This window comes from Corvus moneduloides, chromosome 8 (assembly GCF_009650955.1).
Source record: "Corvus moneduloides isolate bCorMon1 chromosome 8, bCorMon1.pri, whole genome shotgun sequence".
In the NCBI taxonomy this organism is placed as follows: Eukaryota; Metazoa; Chordata; class Aves; order Passeriformes; family Corvidae; genus Corvus; species Corvus moneduloides.
The window spans coordinates 34278033-34304912 of NC_045483.1; the positions used below are offsets into that span (position 1 = coordinate 34278033).

A 26880-nucleotide genomic window follows, 5' to 3' on the forward strand; every position below is an offset into this window, starting at 1 on the left:
AAAGCACCATCAACTCCATCCCTTGAGCATGGCCTTCAGGAGCCCTCCCTGGGGTAGCCAGGAAGCTGCTGCAGCCCCAGGAGAGACCATGACCAGAGGGGCAGCCCCTGGGCCAATGCTGAGCAGACACATGGTCGGGAGTGCGCAGGGAGGTCCCAAGTGCCATCAGGGCACCGGGAAGCTGCTGTGGGCTGCAAGGGGCTCAGGTGACATGGAGAGGGTGGCATGTGCCAAACAGGGCTGCAGCTGTTCTTACTACAGTGTCCGAGCCAAGCATGTGTGACTTCATGTTCTGAATCGCCAGGGTCTCAGCCTTCAGGGTCTCAGCCTTCTCCCAAATAAGTGATTTATCTTTTTCCCTGCATTGTTGCACGTTTTTAACGAGCTCTTCCAGTGCCTTCTCATATTTTTCATTTCCTGAAGGAAGAAAACATCCACAAAGAGAAATGTTAGCAAAGTGCCATCCCATTTAAGATGCAAAGTCCCACTTCCCCAACACTGGCCTCTCCCAGAAACAAACCCCTCAGGCTGTCTATGAAAAGTGGATGCTGCTGCTGCTGCCCTCTGAGTCCTCATGTTCATTCCCACCCATCGTCCTCCCCACAGAGCAGCTTCTCTTCCCCTGCAGTATCATGCAAACCCAACCCTGCCAAAAGCCCTGCCAGCCTCTCTTACAGCTTTCCCAAGCCTTTCTGTTTAGCCATCATCCTTCCAGGAGCCTGCCAACCAGACAAGCTCTGCAGGATGGTTCCTGGGACAAAGCCCACATGGGATCCTCTGCTCAAGACTCAGGAAGCAACCAGAGGGCTTGAGTTGGTCTGGGAGTCCTGCAACCCTCCAGCCTTGGTGGAGGTGGGTGTAAGCTGCCCTATGGGCATATGGTAGGGAACAAAACCAGAGGGGCCCTTCCTGGGGACAGACAGGCAGTGCCCACCTTTGATGTTCCAGGGCAGGTTGATACTGGTAATGGGAAAAACTGCTTTTCCTTTCAGGTAGATATTTTCTGGGTCCAGGTCAGCCACTTTAAGTTCGTAAGTCCTGCAGAAGGCTCCTGGTAATCCTGGGAGGTAGGAGAATGTCAGCTCTTTCCTCTCACCACACCCAATGGAACCCTGCAGGTATGGGATAAGAGGGAGGGAATGAATCGGAGAGCATTTAATAGGGGATGGCTCAGGGGACAGACAGGCTGAGAAGACAAGACAGGTTCTCATCTAGAAGAAAACATCAGACCACATCGCTTTCTAACTTCCTTGTGCCCAAAAGCTCACATCTCCAGCCCCAGGGTGCAGTGTGTCCTCCTGAGGTATGGCAAGGCTGCAGCCCCAGCACAGGCTGATGTGAGCACGGCTCTGCTGCTAATGAGGTTTGCCCTCTGCCAGCAAGGGCCTGCCTCAACAAAAATACGGTTCTTTTGCTGCCGCTGTGGAAGAGAAGTCCCTGCACTCAGCAGGGCCAGCAGCTCCTCTCATCCCTTGTAGGAGACAGGCATGAAGAAATGGGAAGGCCAATCAGCTTCCTCTTCCCACTGCAAGGAGGGACAAAGGCAGGAGTGCTGCTTCGGCTCAAAGACATCCAGGCAGGATTGAGCAGCTTGGACAGTGGTGGGATGCTGCAAATACTTCTCCTTACACTTTCAGCCCCGCTTCTCCCTGGCCCCACAAAGCTGCTGCAGAGAAGCAACGCTGGAGCGGGGAGGGACCAGCACAGAGGCTGGGACAATTTCTGGCAAAGGAGCTTCAAGCCTACGTAAGGGATGTGTAAGTGGTGCTTAGCGCTGGCAGCGGGGAGGCAGGGCCAAGGACTTTGTCCTGTGTGATCACACAGCCTGGGTAAGGCGACCCTCAGAAACGCTCCGGTGCCAGCACAGCCAGAGATCTCAGCCGTCGGGGTCCCCAGAGTGACTGTGAGGACCCGGTTTCATTTTTATTTATGCCTTAACGTATGTTATAAATCCATTTTCTTACATGGGGTGAACAATTACTGTTGGGCTTGTACGTGCGCTGGGAGCCTTAACTCGTCCCACGTGCTAAGGAGGCTGCCAGGAGAAAATGCAGGCAGGCTCTGTGTCTGGGGGGCTGCAAGCGACCTCCCCCTTGGAGGGGGGCAGACCCCGAAACCCGGGAAAATTCTGCCCCTCTGACCAGTAGTCTTCCTAAAAGGGCTGAGGAGCAGGAGCACAGAACAGCAGTTAACACTGCCAGGGTTTCCCCGCCGGTTTTTTTGCTGGTTTTTTTTTTTTTTCCGTTGGGCTGGCAGCACCTGGAGGGCCCGGCTCCCTGCAGAGCTACTTCTTCCCCGTCTGTCTACCCTGCTGTCGCCGCTTCCCTGCTCGCCACGGCGGTTTCCCCGAGGGAGCAGCCGCCGCGCCCGGCCCTGGCAGCCGCAGCCGCCGCACACGGAGCAGCCCCGGCCCGCCGCCGCCCGGCCCGCCGCCGCCCGGCCCGCCGCCGCCCGGCCCGCCGCCGCCCGGCCCGCCGCCGCCCGGCCCGCCGCCGCCCGGCCCGCCGCCGCCCGGCCCGCCGCCGCCCGGCCCGCCGCGGAGCCGCGCACGCTCGGTGCGGCCGGCAGCACGCACGCTCCGTGTGCCGGGCGAGACGCCGCCTGAGCGCCCCAGGGTGCCGGCGGTAGCGCCGTGTCCCTGTCTTCTGTTACCCTCTCCGCTTCTCGTTTTCTCTCTCTGCTCTCTTTTCTATCCCCCGCTGGTCTGGACCATACCCCTTCTTTATCAATAAACATTTTTCAGATAGAATATTTGTTGCGTTTGTGCCTTATTTTCGCCCGAGAAATCTATCAGAAAGAACTCTCCTCTACTCCCCTTACAGAGGGGCAGGACAGTGACCAATACACTTGTGCCTCCCGCTGGTGTCTGTCCTGTGACAGCCAAGGCTATGGGGGAGTCTACAGGAGAGCACTTGTCTGACCTTCTCTGCCCACAGCAGAAATTGCTTGCAGTGCTCTCTCTCTCATGGCGGGGTTTGGGGTTTCCCCCCCGCCACACACACTTTTTCCCCCTCTTTTTTTCCCCTCTCTTCCCCACCCCTGCACCCCTTTCTCCCCTTTACTCTCCTGAGCCACCTGACACAGGGCTGGGGTCAGTCACTTGTGCTACTTACACTGGTGGGTTTGACCGTAAACACTCCATCCAGAGCTTGGTCTGCAGTGGCAGTGCTGGGGTTTAGCACCCAGTCGAATGCCATTTTGCCTGTGTTCGTCAGGATGACCTTGCTATGATGAATTTCATTAAACATCTGGAGAGAAGGCATAGGAGGGGGAAGTTACAGACCCAGGCCTGCTGCTGGGAATCTCCTTCCTCTTTCCTGGGGTTGAAAGCAGACACATTGTGGGAGCAGGGACAGGGGAGGAGATACAGGCACTTGGGAACCTGGGGAACCCCCAGGCACAGGGCACCTGCCCAGAAATAGGGAGCTCTGGCAGCACACAGAGGTGTGGTAACAACCATGTCAGGGCCAGTAATAAGTGAACCAGAGGACACGAGTCCTGTGCACTCTGAGGGGTCACCAACAGCCAGGAGAAACAAAGGAGGTGGCACTGAGGCATTCCAGAAGAAAAGGCACCTGCATGCAAATAGTGCAGGCCACAAGGGAGTCACACAAGGCCAGCAGCTGGAAATATCTGTGGGCTTTCAACTGCAAAGGAGTGAAGTGGGGATTACTCTCGGACAGTCTCTGCAACTACAGTGGCTGGAAGCCCAACTTCTTCCCTTGATTATTGTGTGGATTAAGCAAGAGCTTTAAACAAGGGCACCTCCTTGGAGGTCAGGCTTTAGGAGTGGATCAGCAGAGGGATGTCTCAGGGACATGCCCCTCAGAGTATCCCCACTGGGACCCTGCCTGCCCCAGAGGCATTGTTAGGAGCTCTTGAAAAGGAGGCATTTCCAACATTTTGGAGGGGGGTGGAGATGGCCATTTTAAACCAGCTTGGATGCTGGACATAGCCCTCAAAGGTTGTACTCCCAAGCCACAGAGCCAACAAAGGAGCTGGGAAGGGGAGGGAGCCCTGGAGCGAAGTGGGCAGGAACCCGCTGGCCATGGTTCCAAGGCAAGGAGCTGTGCCAGGGGACATGGCGCGGTACCTGGACCCCGCAGTTGATCTCCCGGACACTCAGGGAGTAGTGGATGCGTGAGGCCTCCCCGGTCAGCTCCACATCATAGGTGGGGCCTCCCTCCACACTGCACAGTGCCGTGACACAGGCGATGCTGTTGAGGTGGCCAGAGAAGCTGAAGGTGACCTGCTGGCTCTCTCCCGGCTGCAGTTCACCCAACAGCGGCAGGATCGTGAAAGCCTGGATGGAGGACAGGAGAGATTGAGGTGTTGAGCATGGAAGTGGATGCAGAAGAGCAGCTTGGAGCGAAGTGCAGCTGTAGCCGGAGGGGCCTATTCCTCAAACACAGCCAGAATCACCCAATTCTCATCCTGCATCCATGCCACTGACCAGTGGAGGGACCATGGGGAAAACCTCCCATACTCATGGATCAATGCATTAATTATACCCTACATTAAAGTGAACTGGGATGTCTCCTGGCAGCAAGAAATTCTCTCTGATGCACAACTTGCCTTTAAAAAGCATTTCTTACTGCTTTTAGAAAAGGAGACGACTCAGAGTGAGTGCTCTTGGAGCTCAGGGAGCTCAGGAAAGGACTCCAGCCCAGCTCATCTGACCCGAGGCTTTTCCCCTTGCTCTCTGATTTATATGCTGCTTTCTCAAGGTGCTACAGCAAAGCTCCTGCAAAAATTTCCTATGGACCCAATGAGGTCCAAGGGCAGCAATGGCCTCCATAGGTGCTGCACAGCATCCTGGGGCAGCCCTACAACATGTCCTGCACGGCCTCTCCAGTGACCAGTTGCTTCAGCAGCACTGGAAGGTCTGGTTCTGGAGGGATGTGAGGCTCCTCTGTGGGCTATGCTGAAGGCCACCAATGGGACTGGGAGCTTGCCACACTGAAAGGGAGACCTGCTTGCCACACTGAAAATATGGAAGTGAGACAGATTCCCACTTACCTGGTCCACTGGGATGGGACTGTAGTTTAGATCGATGGAGTGTCTGAATGCCCCCAGTCCTAGGGGGACATAAGAGTGTCCACGAGTATATGACGGCACCTGAAAAACAAGCCATCTTCCATGCTAGGAGGAAGAGACAGCCACTTTGCAAAGTCTCATTTTATAAGACAGCTCCAGGGCCACCACTGCAATACCAGCTTTGGGGTGAAGGCAGAGACCTGGAAACAGGTGGTCTGGCTGGGTTGGGAAGTGGGTACATGGAGATAAGGGTTCGTCCCAGCTTGCTCTAGGAAGGAAGCTGGAGATCTTATAATATCATCATGATGCAGATAAAGACCTCATTTGACATTGTAAAGAAAATAAGCCAAAAAAATCCCACACTCAACACAGGTCTGTAGGATCTGAGTGAGTGGGCTTCTCTGAGCAAAACTCTCCTAGTTCTCCCTCCCCAGATACCCCAGGCCCAGCCAGCGGCCCTGCTGCCCAGCCCACTCTCAGGGCACAGGACAGCAGGGCAGCAAAAAGGGAGGTCGGCACGAGCATGACTTTTTGGTGGCAAACTGGGGAGGCAACACAAGCAGTAGATGTACAAGAAAATCTACCTCTGGTCCTATAAGTCCTTCCTGTCTGGCAAGACGCTCTAATTCTTCAATGGTTGGGGATGGCACCTCCACATTTCTAATCCTGAAGCGTCTGTGTTGAGGTGTCAAGCAATCCAAACAGGTTCTCTTCTCCGTTGGTGGGTGGGGTTGGAATTTAGGTGGGTAAGGCTCATATCTGGAAAATAACATGACTATGAACAGGGACCTGCAGTGGGAGGGAGGGACGTGCACAAGCAGCTCCTGGTCAGGATACAGCCCCTGGATGGGGGTTGGTGTGTTGAGCTCAGAAATGGTCTGATCCAGCCCTTCCCAAACCAGGCTGGAGCAGGTCCATGCTCAGAGCAGCCCAGGGATGATGCTGGGCTTGCAGTGGTGCAGCCAGCTGGTAACTGCTTGCAGTGAAGAACTACACAGGACAGAGATTAACACCTTGTGGGGATGCAAAAAGCACAGTGGGAGAGGAAAAGACAGAGAAGACATGCAAAAAGGTGAGATTTGAGGTACCAAGGGGCAGACCTGGCCAGTGATGAGCCAGCACAGCCCCTGCACTGCCCAAGACCAGAAACGCTGCATCTCTACCAGATATTTATCCGGAATGTTCCCCTGACAGTGTTGGGGGGATTGGTTAACATTTTCCAACACTCCCAGGTGACTCAGGTCACATTCCCCATTTTCAATTGAAGCAGGTGCTCAGGGTAACTCTGCTTGTGTTTCTAATGCCACATGAGGGACACAGTTGAGACATGCCTGCCTGACACTGCTGAGCTGCAAGTGTTCCCCACACAGTCAAACACGACCTGGATGCTCCATTCCCAGACAGGAATTCAGTGCCTTTAATGACCTGCTCCCCAAAGAATAACTGTCTTTAGCTTTGTAGCTTGTTATCTAAGGCTGGGTTTCATTTCTGCATGAGAGGCTCTATCCATCATAACCCCAAAGAGATCCCTAATCATTTATTCCACTGTCTTTAGTTTTAATAAATGGCTTGAGGCAACTTCCCAGGACCATGGTGCCCAGACAACAGTATTTTTCACTCTAAAATTAAACTCTCTGGGAGCCTGGGATGGGAGATGATGTGACGAACAAGTCCTGCTGCTGAGCAGTACAGAACCCATAAGGGACATGTTGCAGTGGGGAAAAGTCAAAATGAGTAACAAATGTCACAAAAAAAGGAAGGGAGTGAAGAATCCAAGGTGTCCACTGAAAGCTGACCCTTGGGAAAGAAATTGTCCTGGCACTAAAGGAGTTGTCTCAGAAAAGAAGGAAAGGGAAGGTAACAAGATGTTCAGCATCAGCCTAGGCGTTAAGCAGCTCTTTCTCTGGTGTGAACTGGGACTTTCTGGGCATCCTCCAGCACAGTGCAGGGAGGAAGGCAAGGAGCAGAGAGCAGCTCCTCTGCCTGCAGACAGGACCCATCCCAAAGCACAGGGGCCAACCTCCACCAGCACTGTGCAGCTGGGACTAGGAGCCCTTCATCAAGGTGGACATTTGCCTCAGGCCGCCAGTGGTCTGAGAAAGCAGCTTTCCCCCCAGCTTTCCTTCCCAGGGGAAACCACTACGGGGGCTACACAACACCAGATTGGTGGAAAACACCTTCTCCCTGAGCATCCAGCCTGACCATGGCTGGTCAGTGTTACTTGCACAAGGGAAAGTCAGAAGCAATTTGCCAGATCCCAGGCAAACAGCCTTGTTCTTTGCAAAGTATTAACAGGACACCAGGAAGAAGAGCTTTAAGGAGAGGGCAAAGGGGCACATACCTCAACTTGTTCACCTGGCTGTCCTCATGGAATGACCAGTGGTACTTGACACAAAGTGGGCTGTTGTTGGTTATCTCCAGAGAAACCACTTTTTCAGTGCCGGCTTTGATGCAGCCAAACTCCAGGGTGCTGGGCTGGATAAGGAGATTCGGGAAGTGGACTTCTCCCCGAAGGGTGATATACTCCTTGTAAGGATGGCCTCTGACCATGTCTATTGTCAGAACCTTCTCTTCTTTCCAGCTATGAAAATCCAGTTCATAAGCTGGGTCAAATGCAATGTAGAGATGACTGGTCTCCCCTGCATACACTGTCACAGGCTGCAAGGAGATGAACAGCAATTAATCACCCATGGGATGACATCCCAAGGTCTGACAGCAGGAAACAGTAAACGTTCAAAGTGTGACCCCACGTGGGCTTCTCAGTTCACCCTCATTTCTTTACAGCGAGGGTCTGACTGCAGGCACCACGCTCTGGCCCGAGATCCTCTCAGGCTACCCTTTCTGTGCTCAGCAGCAATACAAGGGGATGGCTGTTGGAGAGCTGGGATGCTTTCCAGGAGACATCTTTACTGCATGGCTGGACCAGACCTAGTTGCCTGCTCCCTTCTCCTTATGCCTTAAAGCCAGGACGGATCTTTTCAATTCAGATGAGATTTTGCTTCCTTCAGCAGCTCTGCTGATGCAGCTCAGGCCAATCCACTGCTGACACTACAGAATAAACTTCTCGACTCGAGGACCTCCCAACAGAAAGGCACCACCACATCCCTCCTCTTCAAACCCCCCTGGAGGAGACCAGGGCTGCTCACCTGGCCAAATGGGAGGGGCTGCCGGTCCACATCGCAGACCATGAACGGCTGCTCCAAGGACAGCATAAGGTCGAGTGGCAGGGCACAGGTGTTTTTTAAAGACAAAAGCTGGTACTGCAGAGTCAGGACATCGCTGGGTTTCTACAGCAACAGGAGACAAGGGAAAACAACCTCAAGTGGCCACAGACCTCCTCCTGCTTCTGCTGCATTTCACATTTTTCAGCCCCAGAAGTGCATCCATCTCTATTACCCTTTCTATTTGTTTCTACCCTTCCAGGAGATTTTTCTTTATAGCAGATGCTTTTCATGTTTAGAAACCACAGCATCCTCTGGGGGACAGGGAAACACTCCCACGTACAGATGAGGGAATAGGCCCCTGAGAGGAGGCAGCTGCTTGAACAAGATCTAAAGCAGAAAGTGAATCCAGAGCATTTGTCTCTAGTTTTGTCTCTCTATTGAGCAGAACAGCACTAGATGATCTTCACTCACGTATATTCATTTCTTACAACCTTATTGGCTCTAGCAGCCTCATGAAAGCAGTTCATCTGCAACATGTGTCCTGCTGCCCTTGCTACAGGGACAAGGTGTCTGTGGCTTCAAAGCTCTGATCAGCCTGGGCTCTTCCTTCCTGTCTATGCATTGTGCTGGGCTTTCTGCATGGTCTAGAGAAACCAGAGAGTTTGGGAAACTAGTTCTGGATGTACTGATACCAAACAGGTGCTGTGCTATAGTATGTGATAAATCAGTGTGTGTGGCATTGAGCAGAAGCCAGGCAGAATCAGGGAGAGCTGAAAAGCTTCTAATTACAACTGAACTGCCTGTTCCAGGGATTCTGTGATTCAGTGGAAGCCTGGGAACCAGAGGAGAGGCCTGAAACTACAGAAACCAAATAATGAAACATCTCTTTTTCAGACAACTTGCAGGAGAGGGAAAGATGACGCAGGAGTTGGGATCCAGAGACTAAAGGGCACCTGCTCTGCCCCAGTGTTATCGTCACTGCAGCTGCAGGATGTCTGGGGGTCCTTTGAGGCAGGTGAGGCTTGGGGAAATGCACAGAGCTATACCATATAGCTATACCATAAAGCATTTATGCCAACAGCAGAGAAGGCAAAGAGACACAGGAGATGATGGATTTTTCCTTGTAAGCCTGAGGAATTCCCAGGAATCCCCATTTTCCCCAGCTTCCCTACAGCATCAATGTTTAGACATCACCCTGCCTTGGAGGATCCTCAAAAATCTCCCTTTATAGTGAGCAGAGAAACTGGCATTTCTCTGTAAGTGGCCACGATCCCCCTTGGCAGTGCAGCTGTTACTGCAATTTTACTTTGGGGAAGTTAAACACCAGCCTCATCTCTAAAAGCATCCTCACTCACTTTACAAAGTGCCTCAGGAAGGGTAAAGAGGGGCTTTAACACAAGCACACACCCTCCTCAGCCATGCTGTTAAATGCCAGGATGCAATCCAGAGACTTACCTTCTCCACTCGGAAAAATAATTCTTTGGCTGATACTTCTATAGAGGGATCAATAAACTCGCAGGTAAGGACTGTTTCTATTATCGGCTCTTCGGTTGTGCTTTCCCCAATGATGGCTTCACACAGCACGTAATTCTGCACCACCTGCATGCAAGAGACGCTTGTCACCAGCGGGTGCTGGCATCCAGCAAACTGGCTCACGACCCACCACGGGCCCTATTCCTGCCACAGAGTTATGGTCACTGCCCCCTTTTCTTCCTGTGATGCAGCTTATTTATTGCACTCAATTGTCTCTAACACTGCACCCCAACAGCCACAAAAGGCACTTGTGAGACCCTCCCTCCCTTCCCACACAGCTTTTGTCTTACTCTGTGCTTACTCCGGATAAACCACTTGGCACTTGTTTAATTCACTTTCTTCTTGGGCTCCTAGTCTAAGTGTAACTTATTTCTCTGTCTTTCCTTGCTGACTCAGCATGCAACACTGGTTGCCCCAAAAGAGCAGTATTTCCTTCCACCCCTATTTTGGGATCAGCACTGGGTTTTGGTAGATGTGAAATCACAATAAAGCCTTAGCTGGCCTGATGGTGGCCAGCAAGGAAAGCAGCTGGTGCTGCCATGGAAACGTGTGGCCTTAAACCAGCTTCTTGAAGGCCCCTGCTCATTTCCCCAGGCAAATGTCAAGGGACCGCGGAACAAGCCCAGGGGAGGGGATCTGATGGTTCCCCAGGCTCAGCCCTTGGTGGGGACCTCACCTGCGGAACGCTGGAGAAGCCTTGCACCACCATGTGAGCTGACTCGCCTGGCTGCAGGTCCATTGACCGTGGCTGCAGCTGAAACACTGGGGTATGTCTGGGGCTCTGGGAATCCTCTTCATCCCTGGAGCTACTGACAGATGTGAGGCTCTGGCCCTCCTCCTCAGGTGGTCTGTAACATTCCACGGTCCAGTGGAGCTGATGGAAATGGTAGCCCCCGTTTGTGAATTTGAACCAACGAAAGCAGGGAATGAAGCTAGAAGAGAAGACAAGATGGAAAATAGTATGGGAGTAGCTATATTTCCCTGGTCATCAGATTATTCCCAATGAACAATTTGAGGTGTTAATAGCTTGGAGACTGTCTTCATTTCCAGGTCTTAATGTGGACCAGAAACAGTGTCTGATAAGCTGCCCTTCTGATGTCATCATTGCAAAGAGAAATATGTTTATCATGGCAATGTAGCATTTTCCAGGAGATGCTGACAGGACCTGGTGTTTTCCTCCAAAATGTTTGTTCTGGGGCAATTAATCCTGTTACTGTATTTTGTATTAATCTGTGCCCAAAACTATTACTGAGTCTTTGAGATCCTGCACTTGGGGACCTTGTGTGTGGGGGTATGATTGCAGGCATTTTTAAAAACCAGCTCCGGATGATCCCAGCAAGCCGGCAAAAATTGGCTGCCTACTCCAGGAGAGGAAACCAGGGAAGCAGGGCTTCTCTCTTTCGTGGCAGCTTTGGTTTTGCACTCGTAGCCATTTGTAGAAACTGCATTTTGCAATTAGAAACTGTTCTGAAGTGAACTTTGTAAACTCTGCTGGCAGTGAAAAAAAGGAGCGAGGTCCTGGGCAGAGCAGAGCAGCAGCAGCAGAGCCCACAAACGGCACGAGGAAGCGGCGGCAGCAGTGGTGCAGACCCCACACAAAGCAGCAAGTTTCCATCTGCTCTAGAACTGCTCTGTGGGCTCCTGCCTTCCTGGTGGGGGCTGTCACCATCCTGTCTCTTTGTTCCCAGTGACCCTGGTTGCCTTGGAGGTGCCACTTTGGAAGGGAAGGGTGTGATGCCATCTTCCCTCGGTCCCTCAGCCACACGGCCGCCTCATCCAAGCACCACTTCAGGAACCACTTTGTTCTGGGGAGTCTGAGAGATCATTACTTGATCAAGTGAGGACATAAATGTATTAGAAACAAAGACAATTCAGGGGTAATTTAGCAACTGGTTTCCATTTCAGTGGCTTTTGAGGGTATCTAACAACTCTGAACTGGCCATCACACATTTCTAAAGGAATCTCTGCCTTCAGGGAAGGAGTCAGGGCCTTGAACACTAAAGAAGATCTTGCCTGAAGGATGACAGCAAAACTGCTCCTTGCTGAGACAGGAGGAGAGGTGGGAGCAGAGAGATCTCCTACCTGAATTGGTATCCCAAGTTGATCTCTGGGGGGAATGGTTTATCTGTTACAATAGTTGTGCCAATGCCCTCAGCCGTGATCGAGAAGGTGGTCCAAGGGCTGTCGCCAATGAACAGCTCCACTATGTCAGCAAAAAGCCCGGTGTCATCCGGGATTGCTGTGACAGTCACAATAATCTCAGTCTTAGGGGGGATCACTCCTTTACTGGGATCAACAGTGAAGACGTTGGGTTTGTGAGTCTGTAAGACAAACATAATATGCATTTAGGATGGAAACCATACAGCCTGGTCTCTTGTGGGATATAAGAAAAGGAAAGACTAAAGAGGGGAGGGTAAAAATAATAAAGGCTTAATTTCTCTATAAATATAAGCTACAGTATCTGGCAACAGCAGAGCTTATACAACCTGTATTTTCCTCTCCTTTAATGGACTCACCCAATTAACCCAGTTTTGCCCAACCCAAGGGACGCTTATCCTCAGGAGAGTATTCCTTCCCCAGTCTTTCTCCGGAGTGCATGCCAAGGAAAGCTACTTTCTCTCTCCTGGCTTCTCACAAAGGCTCAAGGCCGGAGGAAGTCAGGACTGCTCAAATCCCACCCCAGCAGCCACACAGCTGGAGGACACTGCTGACAGCCTGAGGAATAACTCTGCAAAGCCAGCTGAGCAAAACCCCAAAGTCTCCTCTCCCAAGTGACCGTCAGTGCTTCTCAACATCCCCTAAAGGACCAAAGCCCTTGCTTCCCACTGACCATCAGCTGTGAGGGGTGCCCCAGTGCCCTCTGCTTTGGAAAAGTCAGCTCTAAATTGTAAGAGCAGAGCACCAAAGCAGGAAGCAGGAAAACACCTGCAAGACGTGCCCTGTGGGCATGGCATGGCCTTTTCCTAAGCATTCTCGTCCTCTGGTTTCTCATGGACCTCCCTCTGCAGATGGGGCAGGAGAGCTGGAAATGCCCCAGGGAGAGAGCAGAGGCCTTACAGCAGCACAGCTGGAGTGACAGCTGGCTCTGCAGGCCAGGGCCTGGTACGAGCATGTCAAACCCATCCTTTCCATGCCAGGCCCACCCAGCCAAGGTGCTCGGCTCCCTGCAGAGCTGGAGAGCAGAATTTCATTGTGGAGGCAGGAAAAGCTGCCCTGGAAATCCCCCACTTTGGGCTTACGTTTGTTTATGCCCCAAACAGCTGGAAAAGCAGCAAGAGGAAAATTCACCCTGCTCCTCTTTGGCCCAGGAGGCTGAGCCTGGACTCTCCCACATGGCTCGATGCTTTATCCACGGACACAAACAAGTCCACAGTGTCAGGTTTTAACCAGCTCCACAAGTTCAACCCACCCAGCATGGAGAAGAACAAACCTCAAGACCCTCCCAGATCTCCCCCTCCAGCAGGGAGCACATCCCACCCAGCCCTGGCCCCAGCCTACAAGCCCTTGCTGGCTGTACCAGCCCTGCTCACCCTGCCAGGGGAGCAGCCCCAGCTCCTTCTGCCCTATGCAAGCCTCCACAAATTAAACAGCCTTTCTCTGCAGCTGGTCCACAAAGATGCTCTTCAATGCCATAGAGATCACAGGCTGTGGAGATGCACAACCCCCACACGTCTTTGTGCAGACAGCCCTACTGGTTTGACCCACAGGAGGTCTGAAACTTGCCTCCCCATGAGCAGTTTGAAGGCAGATCTCACACCCTGGTTTCTGCCATTAACAGAAGTTTGGCACAAAGCAAATGTGGATGGAACGGGGGAACCATAGGGAAGTCCGTGCCCTCTCAGGAGCAAAGGGCCACAGGCTTCTCTTGATCTCAGAGCTCCAAAAGTGTGCACACAGCTAAAGACTTCCCACAAAATTAAGGGAGTACTTGTCAACACAATCCAGACTCATTTCTGCTCCAACACCTCTGCACCTGATTTCACTGAGGGCTGCCCCAGCTAAAACCAGCCCAGAGCCAGGTTCCTCTTGCCTTGCTCAGATGGAATATTGGAGTATCTTGCCTCCTCTCACACAGGGCAATATGGCAATCTTGCATATAAAAACCAAGAAATGGCTTCTACTGACCAGTCAATTTCCCTGGAAAACAGCCCCACAGATACTTACGACCTCCATCCTGAATTCTGCAGGGACTAAACCCTCATTGACGAGCTCCAAGGTTTGTGTATTATGATGTAGTGCTGGGATCTTGCCAAATTCTATCAGTCTTGGACTTGGGTAGATACCTGCCCACGTTCCAGTGCACCGTAAAACGTGTCTCTGTTCCAGAAAGCAGGCAAGAAAGATTTGAAAAAAAAAAACCAAAACAAACCACAACAGTGAAAGGTAAAAAAGCTTAAACAGCTCAATCCTGCTCAAGTTATTTCTTTAGGGACAACTACCACTCTCCAGCTGAAATGCTGGGCTTTGGGGGGGGAGGGGGGGGCAGGGAAAAAAAGACATACTCACCTCCAAATAAGGGATTAAGGTAAGAGAAAGTTTCAAACTACAAATTATTGGCCCAAAGGTAAAAGCTTTGCAAGAAATCTGTAGTTAAGAGCAGGCTGACAGTTAAACAACTGGTTATTCTGGGGGGGAGAAACCCTCCTCTTTAAGGTAAGGGGCGTGATAGTTAAAAGCAACTGTTTTGTCAAACTTCAGGCTCCCTGCCACAGCCTGCACTGCCTGGCCCTCCTGTTGACTGACTTACATGCAGTGCCACACTGGCCCAGTGTGATGGTGCCATCCAGGGGATTTGGCATCATCATTTCTGTATGTTTTAAGACGTTTAAATCCTTGCAACTACTTTCCAAATGCCAGCTTTCCTTTCTTTTACAGAAAGCTCAAGGTTCCCAGAAATCTTCTGACATCCTCTTGAGATGACAAGACATTTTTAAACAGATGTTTCCAAAGTTAATAGCATTTTAAAGATTCATTAATTAAAATTATCTTTGATTCCAGCTTAGATGAATTATATGCTGTGTCAGACACTGAGATTACCACCTATAAGGCATGTTTATGCCACCAATCCCTTCTGTTCTTCTCCACACCAGCCTGTGCCTGTTTTCCCTGGAAGAATCCCTGTATGCTTTGCACCCTGCCAGGATGAGTTGCACAAAGGCACACGTCTCCCCTTGCACTCACCAGCGGGTTTCTTTCATCCCCGAACACGCCAATAAGGACATTGGTGTCATACTTGCCCAATTTTTGGGCTTCAATTGTAACTGGAATCTCTGCTGTGCTGAAAGGCTGGACTATCCCACAGGGTTTGGAGCTGGAGTAGAACACAGGAGTATCTTCCTTGCGTTCCTAGAAGGGACAGAATCAAATGCAACTTCAGAGGGACCTTGGAAGAAACTTTAAACACCTTAACATCCACCACAATGGCAACTCACACACACTTCTAAAAATCCCCAGGACAAAGGTGAAAGGCACAAACGAGATGCAAGAATTGAAGGCTTAGCATTCTCAGGGGGTCCTGCAAGGAGGCTGCCAGCACAGGCATTGGTGTCTGTGGATGCAGCAGCTTTTCACAACCCTCTAAGATCTCCCACACCCTGAAGACTAGAACATGAACTGCTTCCTCAGGAGGTTAAACTGCACCCTAGAGTTTACATTCAGGTAGGATCTTGTTCTCAGCAGATCTTTAAGATTGAATAGAAACCAGCAAACCAAACCCTTTTTTTCCCCTAATAATCTCCTCAATAATATTGGAGAGGAGGAGGCGGACACGATGCCAAACCTGGGCAATAAGCCCGTAGCAGGCAGCAATGTGGCTGTTATTCACAATGAGGAACTTCTTCTTGTACGGCTCCTTCAGATGGCACTCATTGTAGCACAGGATGTAGGGGTACGCTGTCAGCTTAGGAACGATGCATCTGGGGAAAGAGGTGGCCCCAAGGGAATCAGAGATACTGAGGATGGAGAACGTTTACCCCTGAAGATTGTGAAATGGAGCGTAACACATTTGTCACTGTCAAATCAACATTTAACAGCCCTACAGTGATAAATTGCCTTCAAAGCCTTCCCACTCAAACATGTCTTGTCAAGGAGGGGCAAACTCTGAGACGCAGCACCCAGAGGCTGCCAAGTGGCGCAGGCAGAGCACTTGTCCCACAGCTGCCTCAGCCCCTCCTTTACCCAAGAAGGCTTGAAAGGACTCCTGTAACAGTCCCAGTGATCCATGAGCTCTGGAGGAGCCTTGCCAACAAGGACCAGTGCTCACCAAGGCTCAAAGAACACCAGACTACAGTGTCTCAGTAAAAATGACTCCCTTCTCTCCCATGGTGCTGTTGCCCTGGCCTGAGAAGTCAGCTGGCTTGCCCCAGCCTTGGAGGGCACAAGCCACCACCTGCCCTACGGAGTGGGTGATCGCCCTCTCCCACCTCCTACGTCTCCCTTGGTCCTTCACCCCATGGCTCTCTACACTGACTGTCCCCATTTGCACTTGCTTGACAAAACTGCTGCCCAGGCACTGCCCGGACGGCTCTGCCTGGGAGAGGGAGCTGCATCCCTCTTGTCATTAAACTGATGTCCACAGCAGCACAGCAGGATGGAATTTGGCTGCAGCAAGAACAACTTCTGCGTTAAGCCTGAGAACATTAAAGCTCAAAATGGGAAGCAGAGGGAAGGAGAAAAACTAGAGCCGACCTGCCACATCAAGGGCTGTTTTCCCTTCATAAGATCTTGCCCTCACCACTCTCGCTGTGAGCCACTTCCCCACTGGCAAGTGCCCTCATTAACAGAACCAGACCCTGACTCTCGGCAGGCTGCTCCCTGTGTCCCAAACCAATGCTGCAGGGTGCTCACAACCCAGCACAACTCCACCTCTTGCAGAAAGAAGGAGAGGAGGCCCTTGGCAAATTTGTTCCACCTCAAGCACCAAAAACCAGGCCAATAAATTATATCATTTCTGTTCCTTTTAGAAAAAGGCCCAGGATCATGCTGGGGTGGGAGCAGGGGTGCTTTTCAGCACAGGCTGCTTTCCAAGTACTGCAGTTCTCATGTCCAGCTGGGCAGAACACGAGGTCATTAAGCAAAACTTCTCCTTGAGAGCTGCAGCCAGCAAAGCCTGTGCAAGGCAGCGTGCTGGGAGAGGCCAGGGAAATGCTGATACCTGCCCATGACGGTCAGTGACAACACCTTCTCGCCAGCGCCCTCCACGTCCACCAGGATACGCCGGTAGTATTCCATCATGGTGTTGGAACACAGGGTCACCTGGTGGAAGAGAAGAGCAGTAACTCCTTCCTTACAAAAGCTCATTGCCCATGTGTGGTGTCCTCCAGTTCTTGTTTCATGGTAAGGAAAGGGAGGATTTTGCCTTAATTCTTCTGCTGGTCCATGTGTAGAGAGCACAGTCTCTGGGAGTAACACAAGCCTTCTGGCAATACTGGATTTGTTAAACACACCCTTCTATCAGGGCATAGGTCAGCTAAATTAAAACATTAGAGTAAGGCTCTATGCACCACTGCATTCAAATTAAGGGGCCCATCTGATTGCAGTGACAGAAATGCAGAAGAAATCCGTTGTCTTGAACAGAACGAGTTCAGCTTTACAGCAAGAAATGGAGGGCAAAGTGTGGCCCAGCAGGGGCTGGGCAGTTCATGGCAGCAGAGTTTTTTCTGTCTCCCCTGGAGATCCCTGCAGTGAACACAACTCATCTGCTCTCCAGGAGAGGAGAATGGGACCAGGAAGAAAAGCAAACTGCTTTATACAGTGACATCTCTCTAACAGCCACCTCCTGTCCTCATCCTTCCTCTGCCCACTTTCAATCAAAGAAATCTCTCTCAAAAGCACAAGAACGGCTTCTGTACTGATCATCTGGTACACGGTTTCAGCTTGTGATTTTGGAGACAAAACAGCTCCTTCAGGAGCATCACCAGCACCCCAGCTAACAGAGGCCTCACACCGGTGCAGGTCTCTCACGCACACGATGCCCAAAGCTGGCAGAGCTAAAGCCCTCCCACACTCCAGTGAAGCTTCCTTCAGCCCCACCGGCTGGACTCTTCCCATCATACCTCAATATCCTGGTGTCCCTGGGGGAGGATGGTCCCTTGGCTGGGAGTCAATGTAAACTCCTTTGGCTCCACATAGAAATGAATTCCCTTCCTCCAGGATGGGTCCGTATTGTTGCGCATTTGATCATGGCAGGTAACAACAGGCCCTGAACCATCGTCCGACATGCGGAGCTTGAACGTCAGGGACACTGGGGAGGTGTTAGTGAGGCGAAAGCTCTTGGTGTAGGGAACACCTAGGAAAAGGACACAAATATCCATTTAGGCACCAATTACATCATGACTCCTGGTGTGAATATCCTGGTAGGATGAAAGTGTGCTTGGAATTTAGCTTTTTGTTATCTGAACTACAGGTCACCGAGCAGCTGCATGAAGAATTAATCGTCACTTAGTTCCCTTTGACACTGATCCCAGACTGCTGCCTTGAAAATGCCCACTCTTAGCCCTGCTGAACACCACAAGTTTCTCTCTTTCACATGGGGAGAAGGTCCCTCACCTGCTCCAAACCAGCACCAGTTATTTCTCACTGATGAGTGTGCACCCAGACCAAGCATTCACCTCTGAAAATTCAAGCTGTAAAATTCCCTGTTAAGTCTGCCAACACTGCCACTGTTTTCAAGATGTATCAACAATGAGCTGTCATTGAGAAGAAGCTACAGCAAAAGAAAGTGAGGATGGAATCAGGAAACAGAACGTGTTACAAAGCACCCTAATGCAGTTTCTCCTGCAGGATCCTTAAGGCATCTCTTGGTTTGGGCCAAACAGACTGAGCACGTGACAGCTCAGGCCCACTCCACTGGAGGTAAACCTGAGCCTTGCTTCAAGATTCGCAATTAGGAACCACATCACACCTCACCCAACAAATGGGGACATCACACCCACACCCATGCCGCTCACTGGGATTGCTGCCTGCAAGGGTTTACCCCACTTCAGCTCTGAGATTTGCTTTCCATACTGGAATACCAGAGATACAGCCACGCATGGTGGGGGTGTCCTGCAGAGCGCAAACACCAGCCACAACCTGCTCTGCAGTGGACATCTGGCTTGGCTGGCCAGCTCTGTGGAGAGGAGACTTCTCCCCAGGCTTCTCACCAAGAGTCATTTGAACACAGGTTGGGGGGAAAAACCAACAGCAGGCACAGCCAGAGCTCCTCCGTGCCCATCAACAGGGACCACTGCCGGCTCCAGCAGTGACTCCAGCACACAGGCAGAGAGGCACAAGAAGGACAAACACAGATGTCACAACCTCAAACGAGACTGAGGTCACCACATGCAGACAACAGTCAACAGTTGAAAAGAAGCAAAGACACAACAGCTGCCTGCAGCTGAAGGGACCTTAGGAATGAAATTGGATTAAGCAATAGGATCAATCTCCTATTATGGAACCATGTTTCTACCTGCTGCCTTTCTTGTTTCATTTATTCAAAAGGCAGCTTAACAAGTGCCTCAGTGCTGATGCAGGGAGGGGAAGAAGCAGCTCACGAAGGCAATGAATTTTCTTTAAAAAGTTCATGAACTTCATTGTTATGGGTTCAGGCTTCGTAGTGAATTTTTCCCTTGGTCTGGGGAGGGGGAGAGAGGTTTTGGGGGGTTTTGGCTGTGGGGGTGGGCTTTTGCCTTCGGGGTTCTTCAGGAATTGTGGTGTGATGCCGCGAGCCGTTGTGAACTCAGACCTGAGATTTCTCAGGGAGCGGACCTTTCCTTCCTTCCTCTCAGGGATCGGGAAGCTGCGGGAGCTTGTGTGCTCGGCCCCAGGACTCCGCTACACTGCAACTCGGCACTACGACCGAACCTGCCTGCCTTCCCCCCTCCTGCCTGCTGCTGTTCAGCAGGGCCGAGATTGCCTGCTGCCCCTGAGTTTGCAAAAGGAGTGATTTCCCTGCTTCCTTCCCTGCCGATGCCAGCTGGGAGAGGATCACTGCCCTACCAGAGCCAACAGCTCCTCCTGCCTGGGATCATAATCGCACCCAAAGGGAAACACAGTACTCGGCGGGTTGGAATCTTCTGTTATTGTGTTGTTGTTTGTGCTGTCCTGATCTATTCTAGTAAAGACCTGTTGTTCCTTTTCCCAGATCTTTGCCTGGAAGCCCTGTAATTTCAAAGGTTTAATAATTTGGAGGGAGGGGGTCATCTTTCCATTCCATGAAGATCCCTGCCTTTCTTGGCAGACATCTGTCTTTTAAACCAGGACAGAGACACACCAGAACATACTGACATTCTATTCCTTGGTTTTATTTGATCTCACGATGGCAAAATGCTACCTGAGGCACCAGCAGCCCTGGAGTTCACACCCTGAAGAGGCAGAACGTGAGTGATGGATGCTCTTACGTGCTCAATTTTGGAATGCACAGACCCCTCACGCTGCGTCCAAGCCCAGGGAACACTCACCAAAGGCGATGTCACCAAAGTCAATCTCTTTGACGTCCGAGTGTAAATTCGGTCCATCGATGCACCCCCTGCGATGACAAGGACAGAGGAGGCAATGGCTTGGTTAAAGGGAATTGCAAAGCGTCCGCCTGGCGTGGCTCAGGGGCAGAAAACCTGGTGTCAGGGGCACCATGGGTTTCAAACCAGCACACCACCATGTGCTCAGCAGTGTCCACGTGGACAGGAGGCAGCCAAAGCCAAGTGGTCAGCAGCCAACAGCCCCTGATGGGGCTTTGGGCACAGGGCAGGCAGGAAGTGCCCCAGAGTTGCTGCTGGTCCCATGAAAGACCCTGAACACACACCCAGACATGGCTCTGTGCCTCAGTTTCCCCATCTGAAATGGGATGGACTTCTGTAACCAGCCTTTCCAGCCACACCTTCCCTGATTTGCTACTTCTTAGCTGTAACTGGTGTTTCCATGGGGCTTTCTCAGGACCCACACAGTAATTACAGACAGAGTTTTGAGACATGAAGCCAGGGGAGCCCCAAACATCTTCTGAAAAGAGCAGCAGCAATTCTACTCAGTGGACAAATGAATCTTAAGAGGAAAGGACCAGCTCGTCCCCAGTGCATCAGCTGACACAGCCAAGAGCAATGGTTTAAACAACCAAACATGGGTGTCCTCAATCTACCACACCACCTCACCTGCCCTTGAACTCAGCAGACACAATCTCCAAAAGTCACCAACATCCATTGAAATCAGCACTTGGAGCTGCACAACACTCACAAGTTTATTTAATGGTCGATGCCACTCAATGCCCACTCTGGCTTCTGGTTAAAAATCAAGCACCAGTGAACTGTGCCTTCTATTGTATTCACAGGACTGCCCTTGGCTCTGCTCTATGCACGTCAACAAGAGACGCCTTGCTCAAGGAGAAAGCTGCTTATGCAGTAACAGCCCATGACCAGTTTGGGGGAGGGACAGAGGAGAATCAATTATTTGATGTTAAAAGGTTCCCTTTTGAGTTCCAAAATAAAAACCCAGCACTTTTCCTCCAAAAACAAAGCCAGCAGAATTGTTTCTCTACTATGGGCAGACCTACTTACCACTTTCCTCTTGCTTAGTAATAACCTTCTTGTTCTTTTTCATCCATTTCCCCTCATCTATACAAGGTATAACCGACTGCAGATTGCTTTCATTTCTTTACTGCCTTGACCCAGTGCCCTCCAACAGCAGCAGCCTAGCTCCAAAGCTCCAGAGCAGCCAGCATCAGCTTTCCTGCTTACACTACATTATCCCACCAGCACACGGCTCAGGCTAGCAGGGACAAGCCCTCACGCTGCTGTGGTTCTGAGAAGTGAGCTCTGCCTCCCCTATTATCACCCCTTCTCCCTTTTGCTGGCAAGGATTATCTCTTGCAATGGCACCAGCCCATGGGATGAAGGCCAAGTTCTTGTGACGGTCCCTGCTGCAGAGTTCCCTGTCCCACATCAGCCCTTTCCTGGCTGTGGAGAGGAGGTACCAGAGCACTCTCTGCACAGGAGTTGGGAGTTCAGCCTGTCTCCATGCATGGGCATGAGAGCTGAGGTGAGGCTGCTGCTGCCCCTTTGGGACCAATTGTTATCAGAGGATTTTAAAAATGCTGCTTCTGGCGCACAATCACCCAGGCTGGCCCATCTCCAAAGCCCTGGAGGCCTTGCTGCTTGTTCAGGTGGGACATGCCGGAGCAGCTACTGCCCAAAGCTGATCCATCCCACTGCCTGCCATGGTCCAGGGCAGACGGAGATCCCTGCAGGGGGGAGTCACTCCAGCTCCCAGGTACCCACACAGGCCAGCAGGCATCCTCACACTAAGGCAATGTCAGGATCAGAGCAGAGATTATGACCTCAGGAAACATCTTTTTTCTCTGCTCCACCCCAAACTGAGGTAAGTGGGGATGTCCCAGAGTCAGCTAGAGATGGGCTCACCAAGCTCCCAGAGTCCTTACTTGATTCTCAGTGCTGCAGGCATAGGAGATCCAGCCACACTGAACTGGAATTCTTCATCAAACATCCCCAATACGGTGGCTTTGAAGGAGATCTGAATAGTCTGTCTCTCGCCTGGCGCAATGATGCCCTTCCTGGGCTCAAACTCGAAGCACTTGGCCACATGTGCAGTTGGAGGCACGAAGGTGAAGGGAGCATCAATAGGGCCCTTGTTAATCAGATCCACCTGCAGCAGCAAGAAAGTGAAATGGAAATACATGTGGAATCTTCCCTTCTTGGGAGTTATTTTCTAATGAAGCAACTGACACCCGGAAAAGGCAGAAGATGCTTTGTGCTGCTGAACGACAGAAGACAAAAAAATACAACAGGACAAGTTCTGCCTTTGGGTTTTCATGCAAAGCACTGGTAACTTCACTTAACCAGAGTCACCCCGGGGTTATCCCATGGACTCAGAGCAGTCCACCTCTGGTCAGCATCACCAAGCTCATTCAGACCTGGCCCTGGGAGCAACGTGAGGTGATTGCAGCTGCATAGTGAATCACCACAGAGCTGCTGCTGCTGCTGCCCTGGTTAGCACAGCTCCAACAGGACCATCTACTCATTCGCCTTTTCTCAGATCACGGAAACAATTCATTGATAAACAATGAGGCACCAGCACGAAAATGTATAGACAGCACCATCTTTTGGTAAGAAAACTCAGGGTGCCTTTCCCTTCCCCAGCCAAGCTTTTGAAAGTGTCTGGCATGATGTAGTGCCTCATTTTCTACCTCTTTCAGTTGCTCTCTTTGTTGTGTTTGTTTTGTTCTGTTTTGTTTTTTGCAAACTTGACAGTATTGGGGTGGAGGCAAATAGGTAGAAAATTCCTTTACTTTTTTCCCCAGGAACACTTTCCCCTTTCTAGAGCCAGAGATGCACCAAGGCTGAAGTGTGGTGAAGGACTGCTCAGCAAGGGAAAGAACTCCCAAGCCCCTTGACCAGTGCTGAGCCAGGAGGGTGGATGGCTTTCCTCCGACTGCCAGGAATAGGCAGGAGGCACTGGACTGAAAACTCTTTGCACTGGACTCGAACTCAAATGCAGCCAGTTTGTTCCAGCTGCTTTTGGACAGCCTGAGCACAAAGCTGATTTGTGCCTGGGACTGGAACAAAAGCCTCTGCACATGCAGCTTTTTGACCCAGTGTTGCTTTCATGGGCCAAGGGGTTTTGCAGGAAGCCTCCCAGCTGATGGCCAAGGAAGGCTGACAAAAATCAGGGCTTGGGGTTTCATGAACAGCAGACACGCCTTTCTGACCCCTCCAGATTTGAGAAGTACGTCAAATATTCCCTGCTCACAACTGCCCAAGTTGCCAGGAATTCCACAGGTCCACCAGGCTCGCTGCTGCCTCAGGACCCATCAGGATCCACCCCAACCCTGCTACTCACCTCATAGGTGTGGGGTGTGTTGACGTAAATCTTCCCAAGGTTCAGTGTATGATAGCTGAGTTCAACCCAGGGTCCTTTGCCTTCCCCTCTGAGCTTCAGGGGCAGCCTGGTCTCACGGCCTGTGGAAGGATGTCCATTTCAGTACAATAATTCTCTCTGTTATCCTGTATTTTTCAGGCTGCCTCAATGCTTGTCCCTGACTCTGAGCTGGATGCAACCAGCTCCTGATGCTCCAAGAGAAGATATGTGCAGAGAAATGGCTGAGTGAACAGGGACATGTGTACGTGCACAATCCAAGCTATATTAGTGAACTGTCCTTGACTAGGGAAAAAAGAGAGGAGCAATGCTGATGTGGCAAGCCGACAGGATGTTGGGGAGGGGGATGCTGACCACAGAAAGAGAAAGACTCATGTTAGTTAGTCGCGTGCATGTTAATCTGTAACCAATCGCTTGCTATTAAAGGCCGTGTGAACAGTAGCTGTAACCCAATAGTATGGAGCTTGCCTATGTGTGCTTGAGGAATTAGAGTGTAACTATGGGTCTGACAATAGAATAAACAGAGTTCCATTATATCTCTATGAGAAGCGTGGTTCATCCCGGCAGATCTCTGGCTATTGATATGGACCCTTTTCTTCTCTCAGGAGATAGCCCTTAGGGCTGACTTCCAATTTCTAACCCATTCCTTGGGCTGGTTTCTCATTTTGCCACCAGTTTGCTGAGTTTAAAACACCTCTGATGTCCTGTAGTGACAGGACAAGGAGTAATGAGTACAGATTGAAAGAAAGGAAATTTAGGTTCGATACTAGGAAGAAATTTTTTACTGAGAGGTTGGGGAGACACTGGAACAGGTTGCCCAGGAAATTTGTGGAGGTTCCAGCCCTGAAAGTGTTCAAAGCCAGGCTGGATGGGGCTTGGAGCTACCTGGTCTAGTGGCAGGTGGCCCTGTCCCTGGCAGGGGGCTTGGGACTAGAGGATCTTTAAGGTCCATTCCATCCTTAACATACTTAACATGATTCTATGGGTTCCTTCCCATGCACTTAGAGGAGCTTTGAAATCCATCCAGTGAAGGCACAAAGCTCAGAAAGAGTTTGGCAATTGCTACCTGGCAAATTGGGTGTTGTAGGTGGCCCAGCAGCACAGGACTCTGTTGCCAAAGCCCTCAGCTTCTGACACTCAGCACTGTGTTCTATTTCCACAGACTGAGAGCTGCAAGGTGACAATTCCCACACAGGAGAGAAGCAGGTGCTGGCCAAGGGTGGTCCTTCCACAAACACCCTGGGCTCTGCGGGCCTCAGCCACCTCTGGTCTGGTGGTGTCTGGGCAGTGGGAGGTGATCCAGGGTCAGGGAGCACATTTCTAACTCAGCTCCCACTGCCTGATGATGGATCCATGTAAAATGGAGCCATCCTGGAGGTCAGTGGTCTAGAGGGACTCAGTGCTCATTCACTAAAGCTCTTCTGCTCTGTAGCTCTTCGGCCTTTGAGGAAATGCTGGCAAAGCCATGGCATGAAAGCTTCTCCCTGCACTGCCTGGGTTGTTCTGGGATCAGTAATCCAGACACAGTGCTCTGAGCCCTGGCCTTGCACAGGAGACTCCCTGGAAGCTGCAGGGACAGTGGGGATGTGCCAGCACTGCCCCACTGACCACAGACTCTTCCCAGCAGTTACATGGGAGCCCAACGGGCTCAGGCTTGCACCATGGCTTCACTGTGGGTGAGAGGAGCAGGGGAAAGGAGCTGTACCTGTGATGTTGCAGTAAGCCACACTTCGATACTCTAGCGCTTCTTGGGGTTTAAAGGTCACCTTGATTTTGGCCGAACAATTTGGCCTGATCTCTCCCTCCTAAAACAGAAAGAGACAGCAAACCACTTATCTTCTAACATCACATTTCTTGCTTTCACCCACAGTCCTGTAAGCCTTTATTTAGAGCATCACCGTTGAGGCAGGAGTGAACAACACAAGGAGCCTGAGGAAACCAAACCAAGCTCAACACACCGCTGGGAGCTCTTAATGCTCAGCCGATGAGCTCCCACTCTCCACAATATTCCTGCTGCTCTGACACAGCTCTTGGTGATTTCACACTGCTGGCAGCTACAGTGGTGTGTAACTGCCATTGTGCACTGGCGGCTCTTGGCCTTAGATGGGCACCAGGAGTAACCATGAAGAGAACACGATCCCCTTCCTTGGAAATAAAAATATTAGTTTAACCTGTTTTGAAAGAAAGCAGAGCTTGGGATTATTCTAGGGTTTACTCCAAGATGAGAAGGGATTTTGCACTGTGCAGACATTAGGCATTCATCATCTCTCACTATGCCAGTACTCAGAATCAGGGCTCTGATTGATGGAAGGAGGTGGGGCTTTGCTTGCATAAACAGAAAAGGAAAAGGTTTTCTGTCCCTCTGTGCAACGGAACCCAAAAAGCCCATTTAAACCTGCCAGCCTTGTGTCCAGGCTCGCAGATGACACTGGAAGGGAGACTCAGAAACAGTGCAAGTCGTGGTTACACGAAGGGATTGGCATTTCTGTGATTAACCTTGCGCTGAATTTGGCCTCCTTTTCCTTTTTGCATTCTTCAGGTCAACATGTGAACTGGCAGTGCTCCAGCACCCCTGCTAAACCCCACACACCACGTGTTGGGGGAGCCCCTACCTACAATAACTGGTCCCTGTGGACATGGCAAGGACACGCACGGAGTGCCCTTGAGGTCGAGCCCCAGGAGCAGGGCTTGGCTTTGTCAGGCTCCCACCCCTGCCTTGAGCCCGCAGGGCAGAAATGCTTTTAGGAGCGAGCTCTCTAGCCTCACCAGAAACTCAATGTCTTCCCTGTCAGCACATCAAGCCAGCTCAGGATCTGCCGAGTGACCACATGGGGGGGGAGGTGATGGGAAGGGGGGAGGGATGAGGAAGAGGGAGAGGAGATGAGGTTCTCAGCTATCACTCACCAGTGGTTCAATGGAAAAAAAGTTATTGAAGAACAGTATGGGGTCTTGTTGCACCTTTGCCATCTCCTCATCGACTATGTCACTCAGCCTGGCAGTGCGATCTTCACAAGTGCCCCACTCCTCCATTATTCTTTTCTCCTCCAGTAAATTTTCCAGCCAGACCTCTTTCTCCGGACTAAGCAAATAACACAGCCTGCAGCCGCAGGGAGAGACAAACCCAGCAGATCGTTTAATAAGCCACGTATTTGCAGAGATCAGTGTAAGTGCAGGAGAGCAAAGCACCTGGGGAGTAGCAGCAGCAGCTCCTCAGCAAGGGGCTGACCCCGAGCCACGGGGTCCCAAATGGATCAGAGGATCACTTGTTGTTCACTGGCACAGCACG

General features: G+C 51.2%; 1 protein-coding gene across 1 annotated transcript in view; it reads right to left on the bottom strand.

Moving 5' to 3' along the window:
- LOC116447713 (hydrocephalus-inducing protein homolog) overlaps window positions 1–26880 on the bottom strand; it is a gene marked incomplete at its 3' end in the record, with an annotated part of 75887 nt that overhangs the window by 35585 nt on the left and 13422 nt on the right. Inside the window, exons 7-27 of the mRNA XM_032117173.1 lie at window positions 26499–26691; window positions 25300–25399; window positions 23559–23677; window positions 22141–22364; window positions 20174–20241; window positions 17789–18021; window positions 16888–16988; window positions 15514–15649; window positions 14916–15080; window positions 13899–14051; window positions 11817–12055; window positions 10411–10666; window positions 9657–9800; window positions 8184–8324; window positions 7379–7695; window positions 5622–5796; window positions 5020–5118; window positions 4094–4303; window positions 3114–3248; window positions 935–1112; window positions 257–417 (exon numbers count right to left, since the gene is read on the bottom strand). Of these exons, the coding sequence (XP_031973064.1) occupies window positions 257–417; window positions 935–1112; window positions 3114–3248; window positions 4094–4303; window positions 5020–5118; window positions 5622–5796; window positions 7379–7695; window positions 8184–8324; window positions 9657–9800; window positions 10411–10666; window positions 11817–12055; window positions 13899–14051; window positions 14916–15080; window positions 15514–15649; window positions 16888–16988; window positions 17789–18021; window positions 20174–20241; window positions 22141–22364; window positions 23559–23677; window positions 25300–25399; window positions 26499–26691 (3547 nt within the window). The remainder of the gene's footprint in view (window positions 1–256; window positions 418–934; window positions 1113–3113; window positions 3249–4093; window positions 4304–5019; window positions 5119–5621; window positions 5797–7378; window positions 7696–8183; window positions 8325–9656; window positions 9801–10410; window positions 10667–11816; window positions 12056–13898; window positions 14052–14915; window positions 15081–15513; window positions 15650–16887; window positions 16989–17788; window positions 18022–20173; window positions 20242–22140; window positions 22365–23558; window positions 23678–25299; window positions 25400–26498; window positions 26692–26880) is intronic.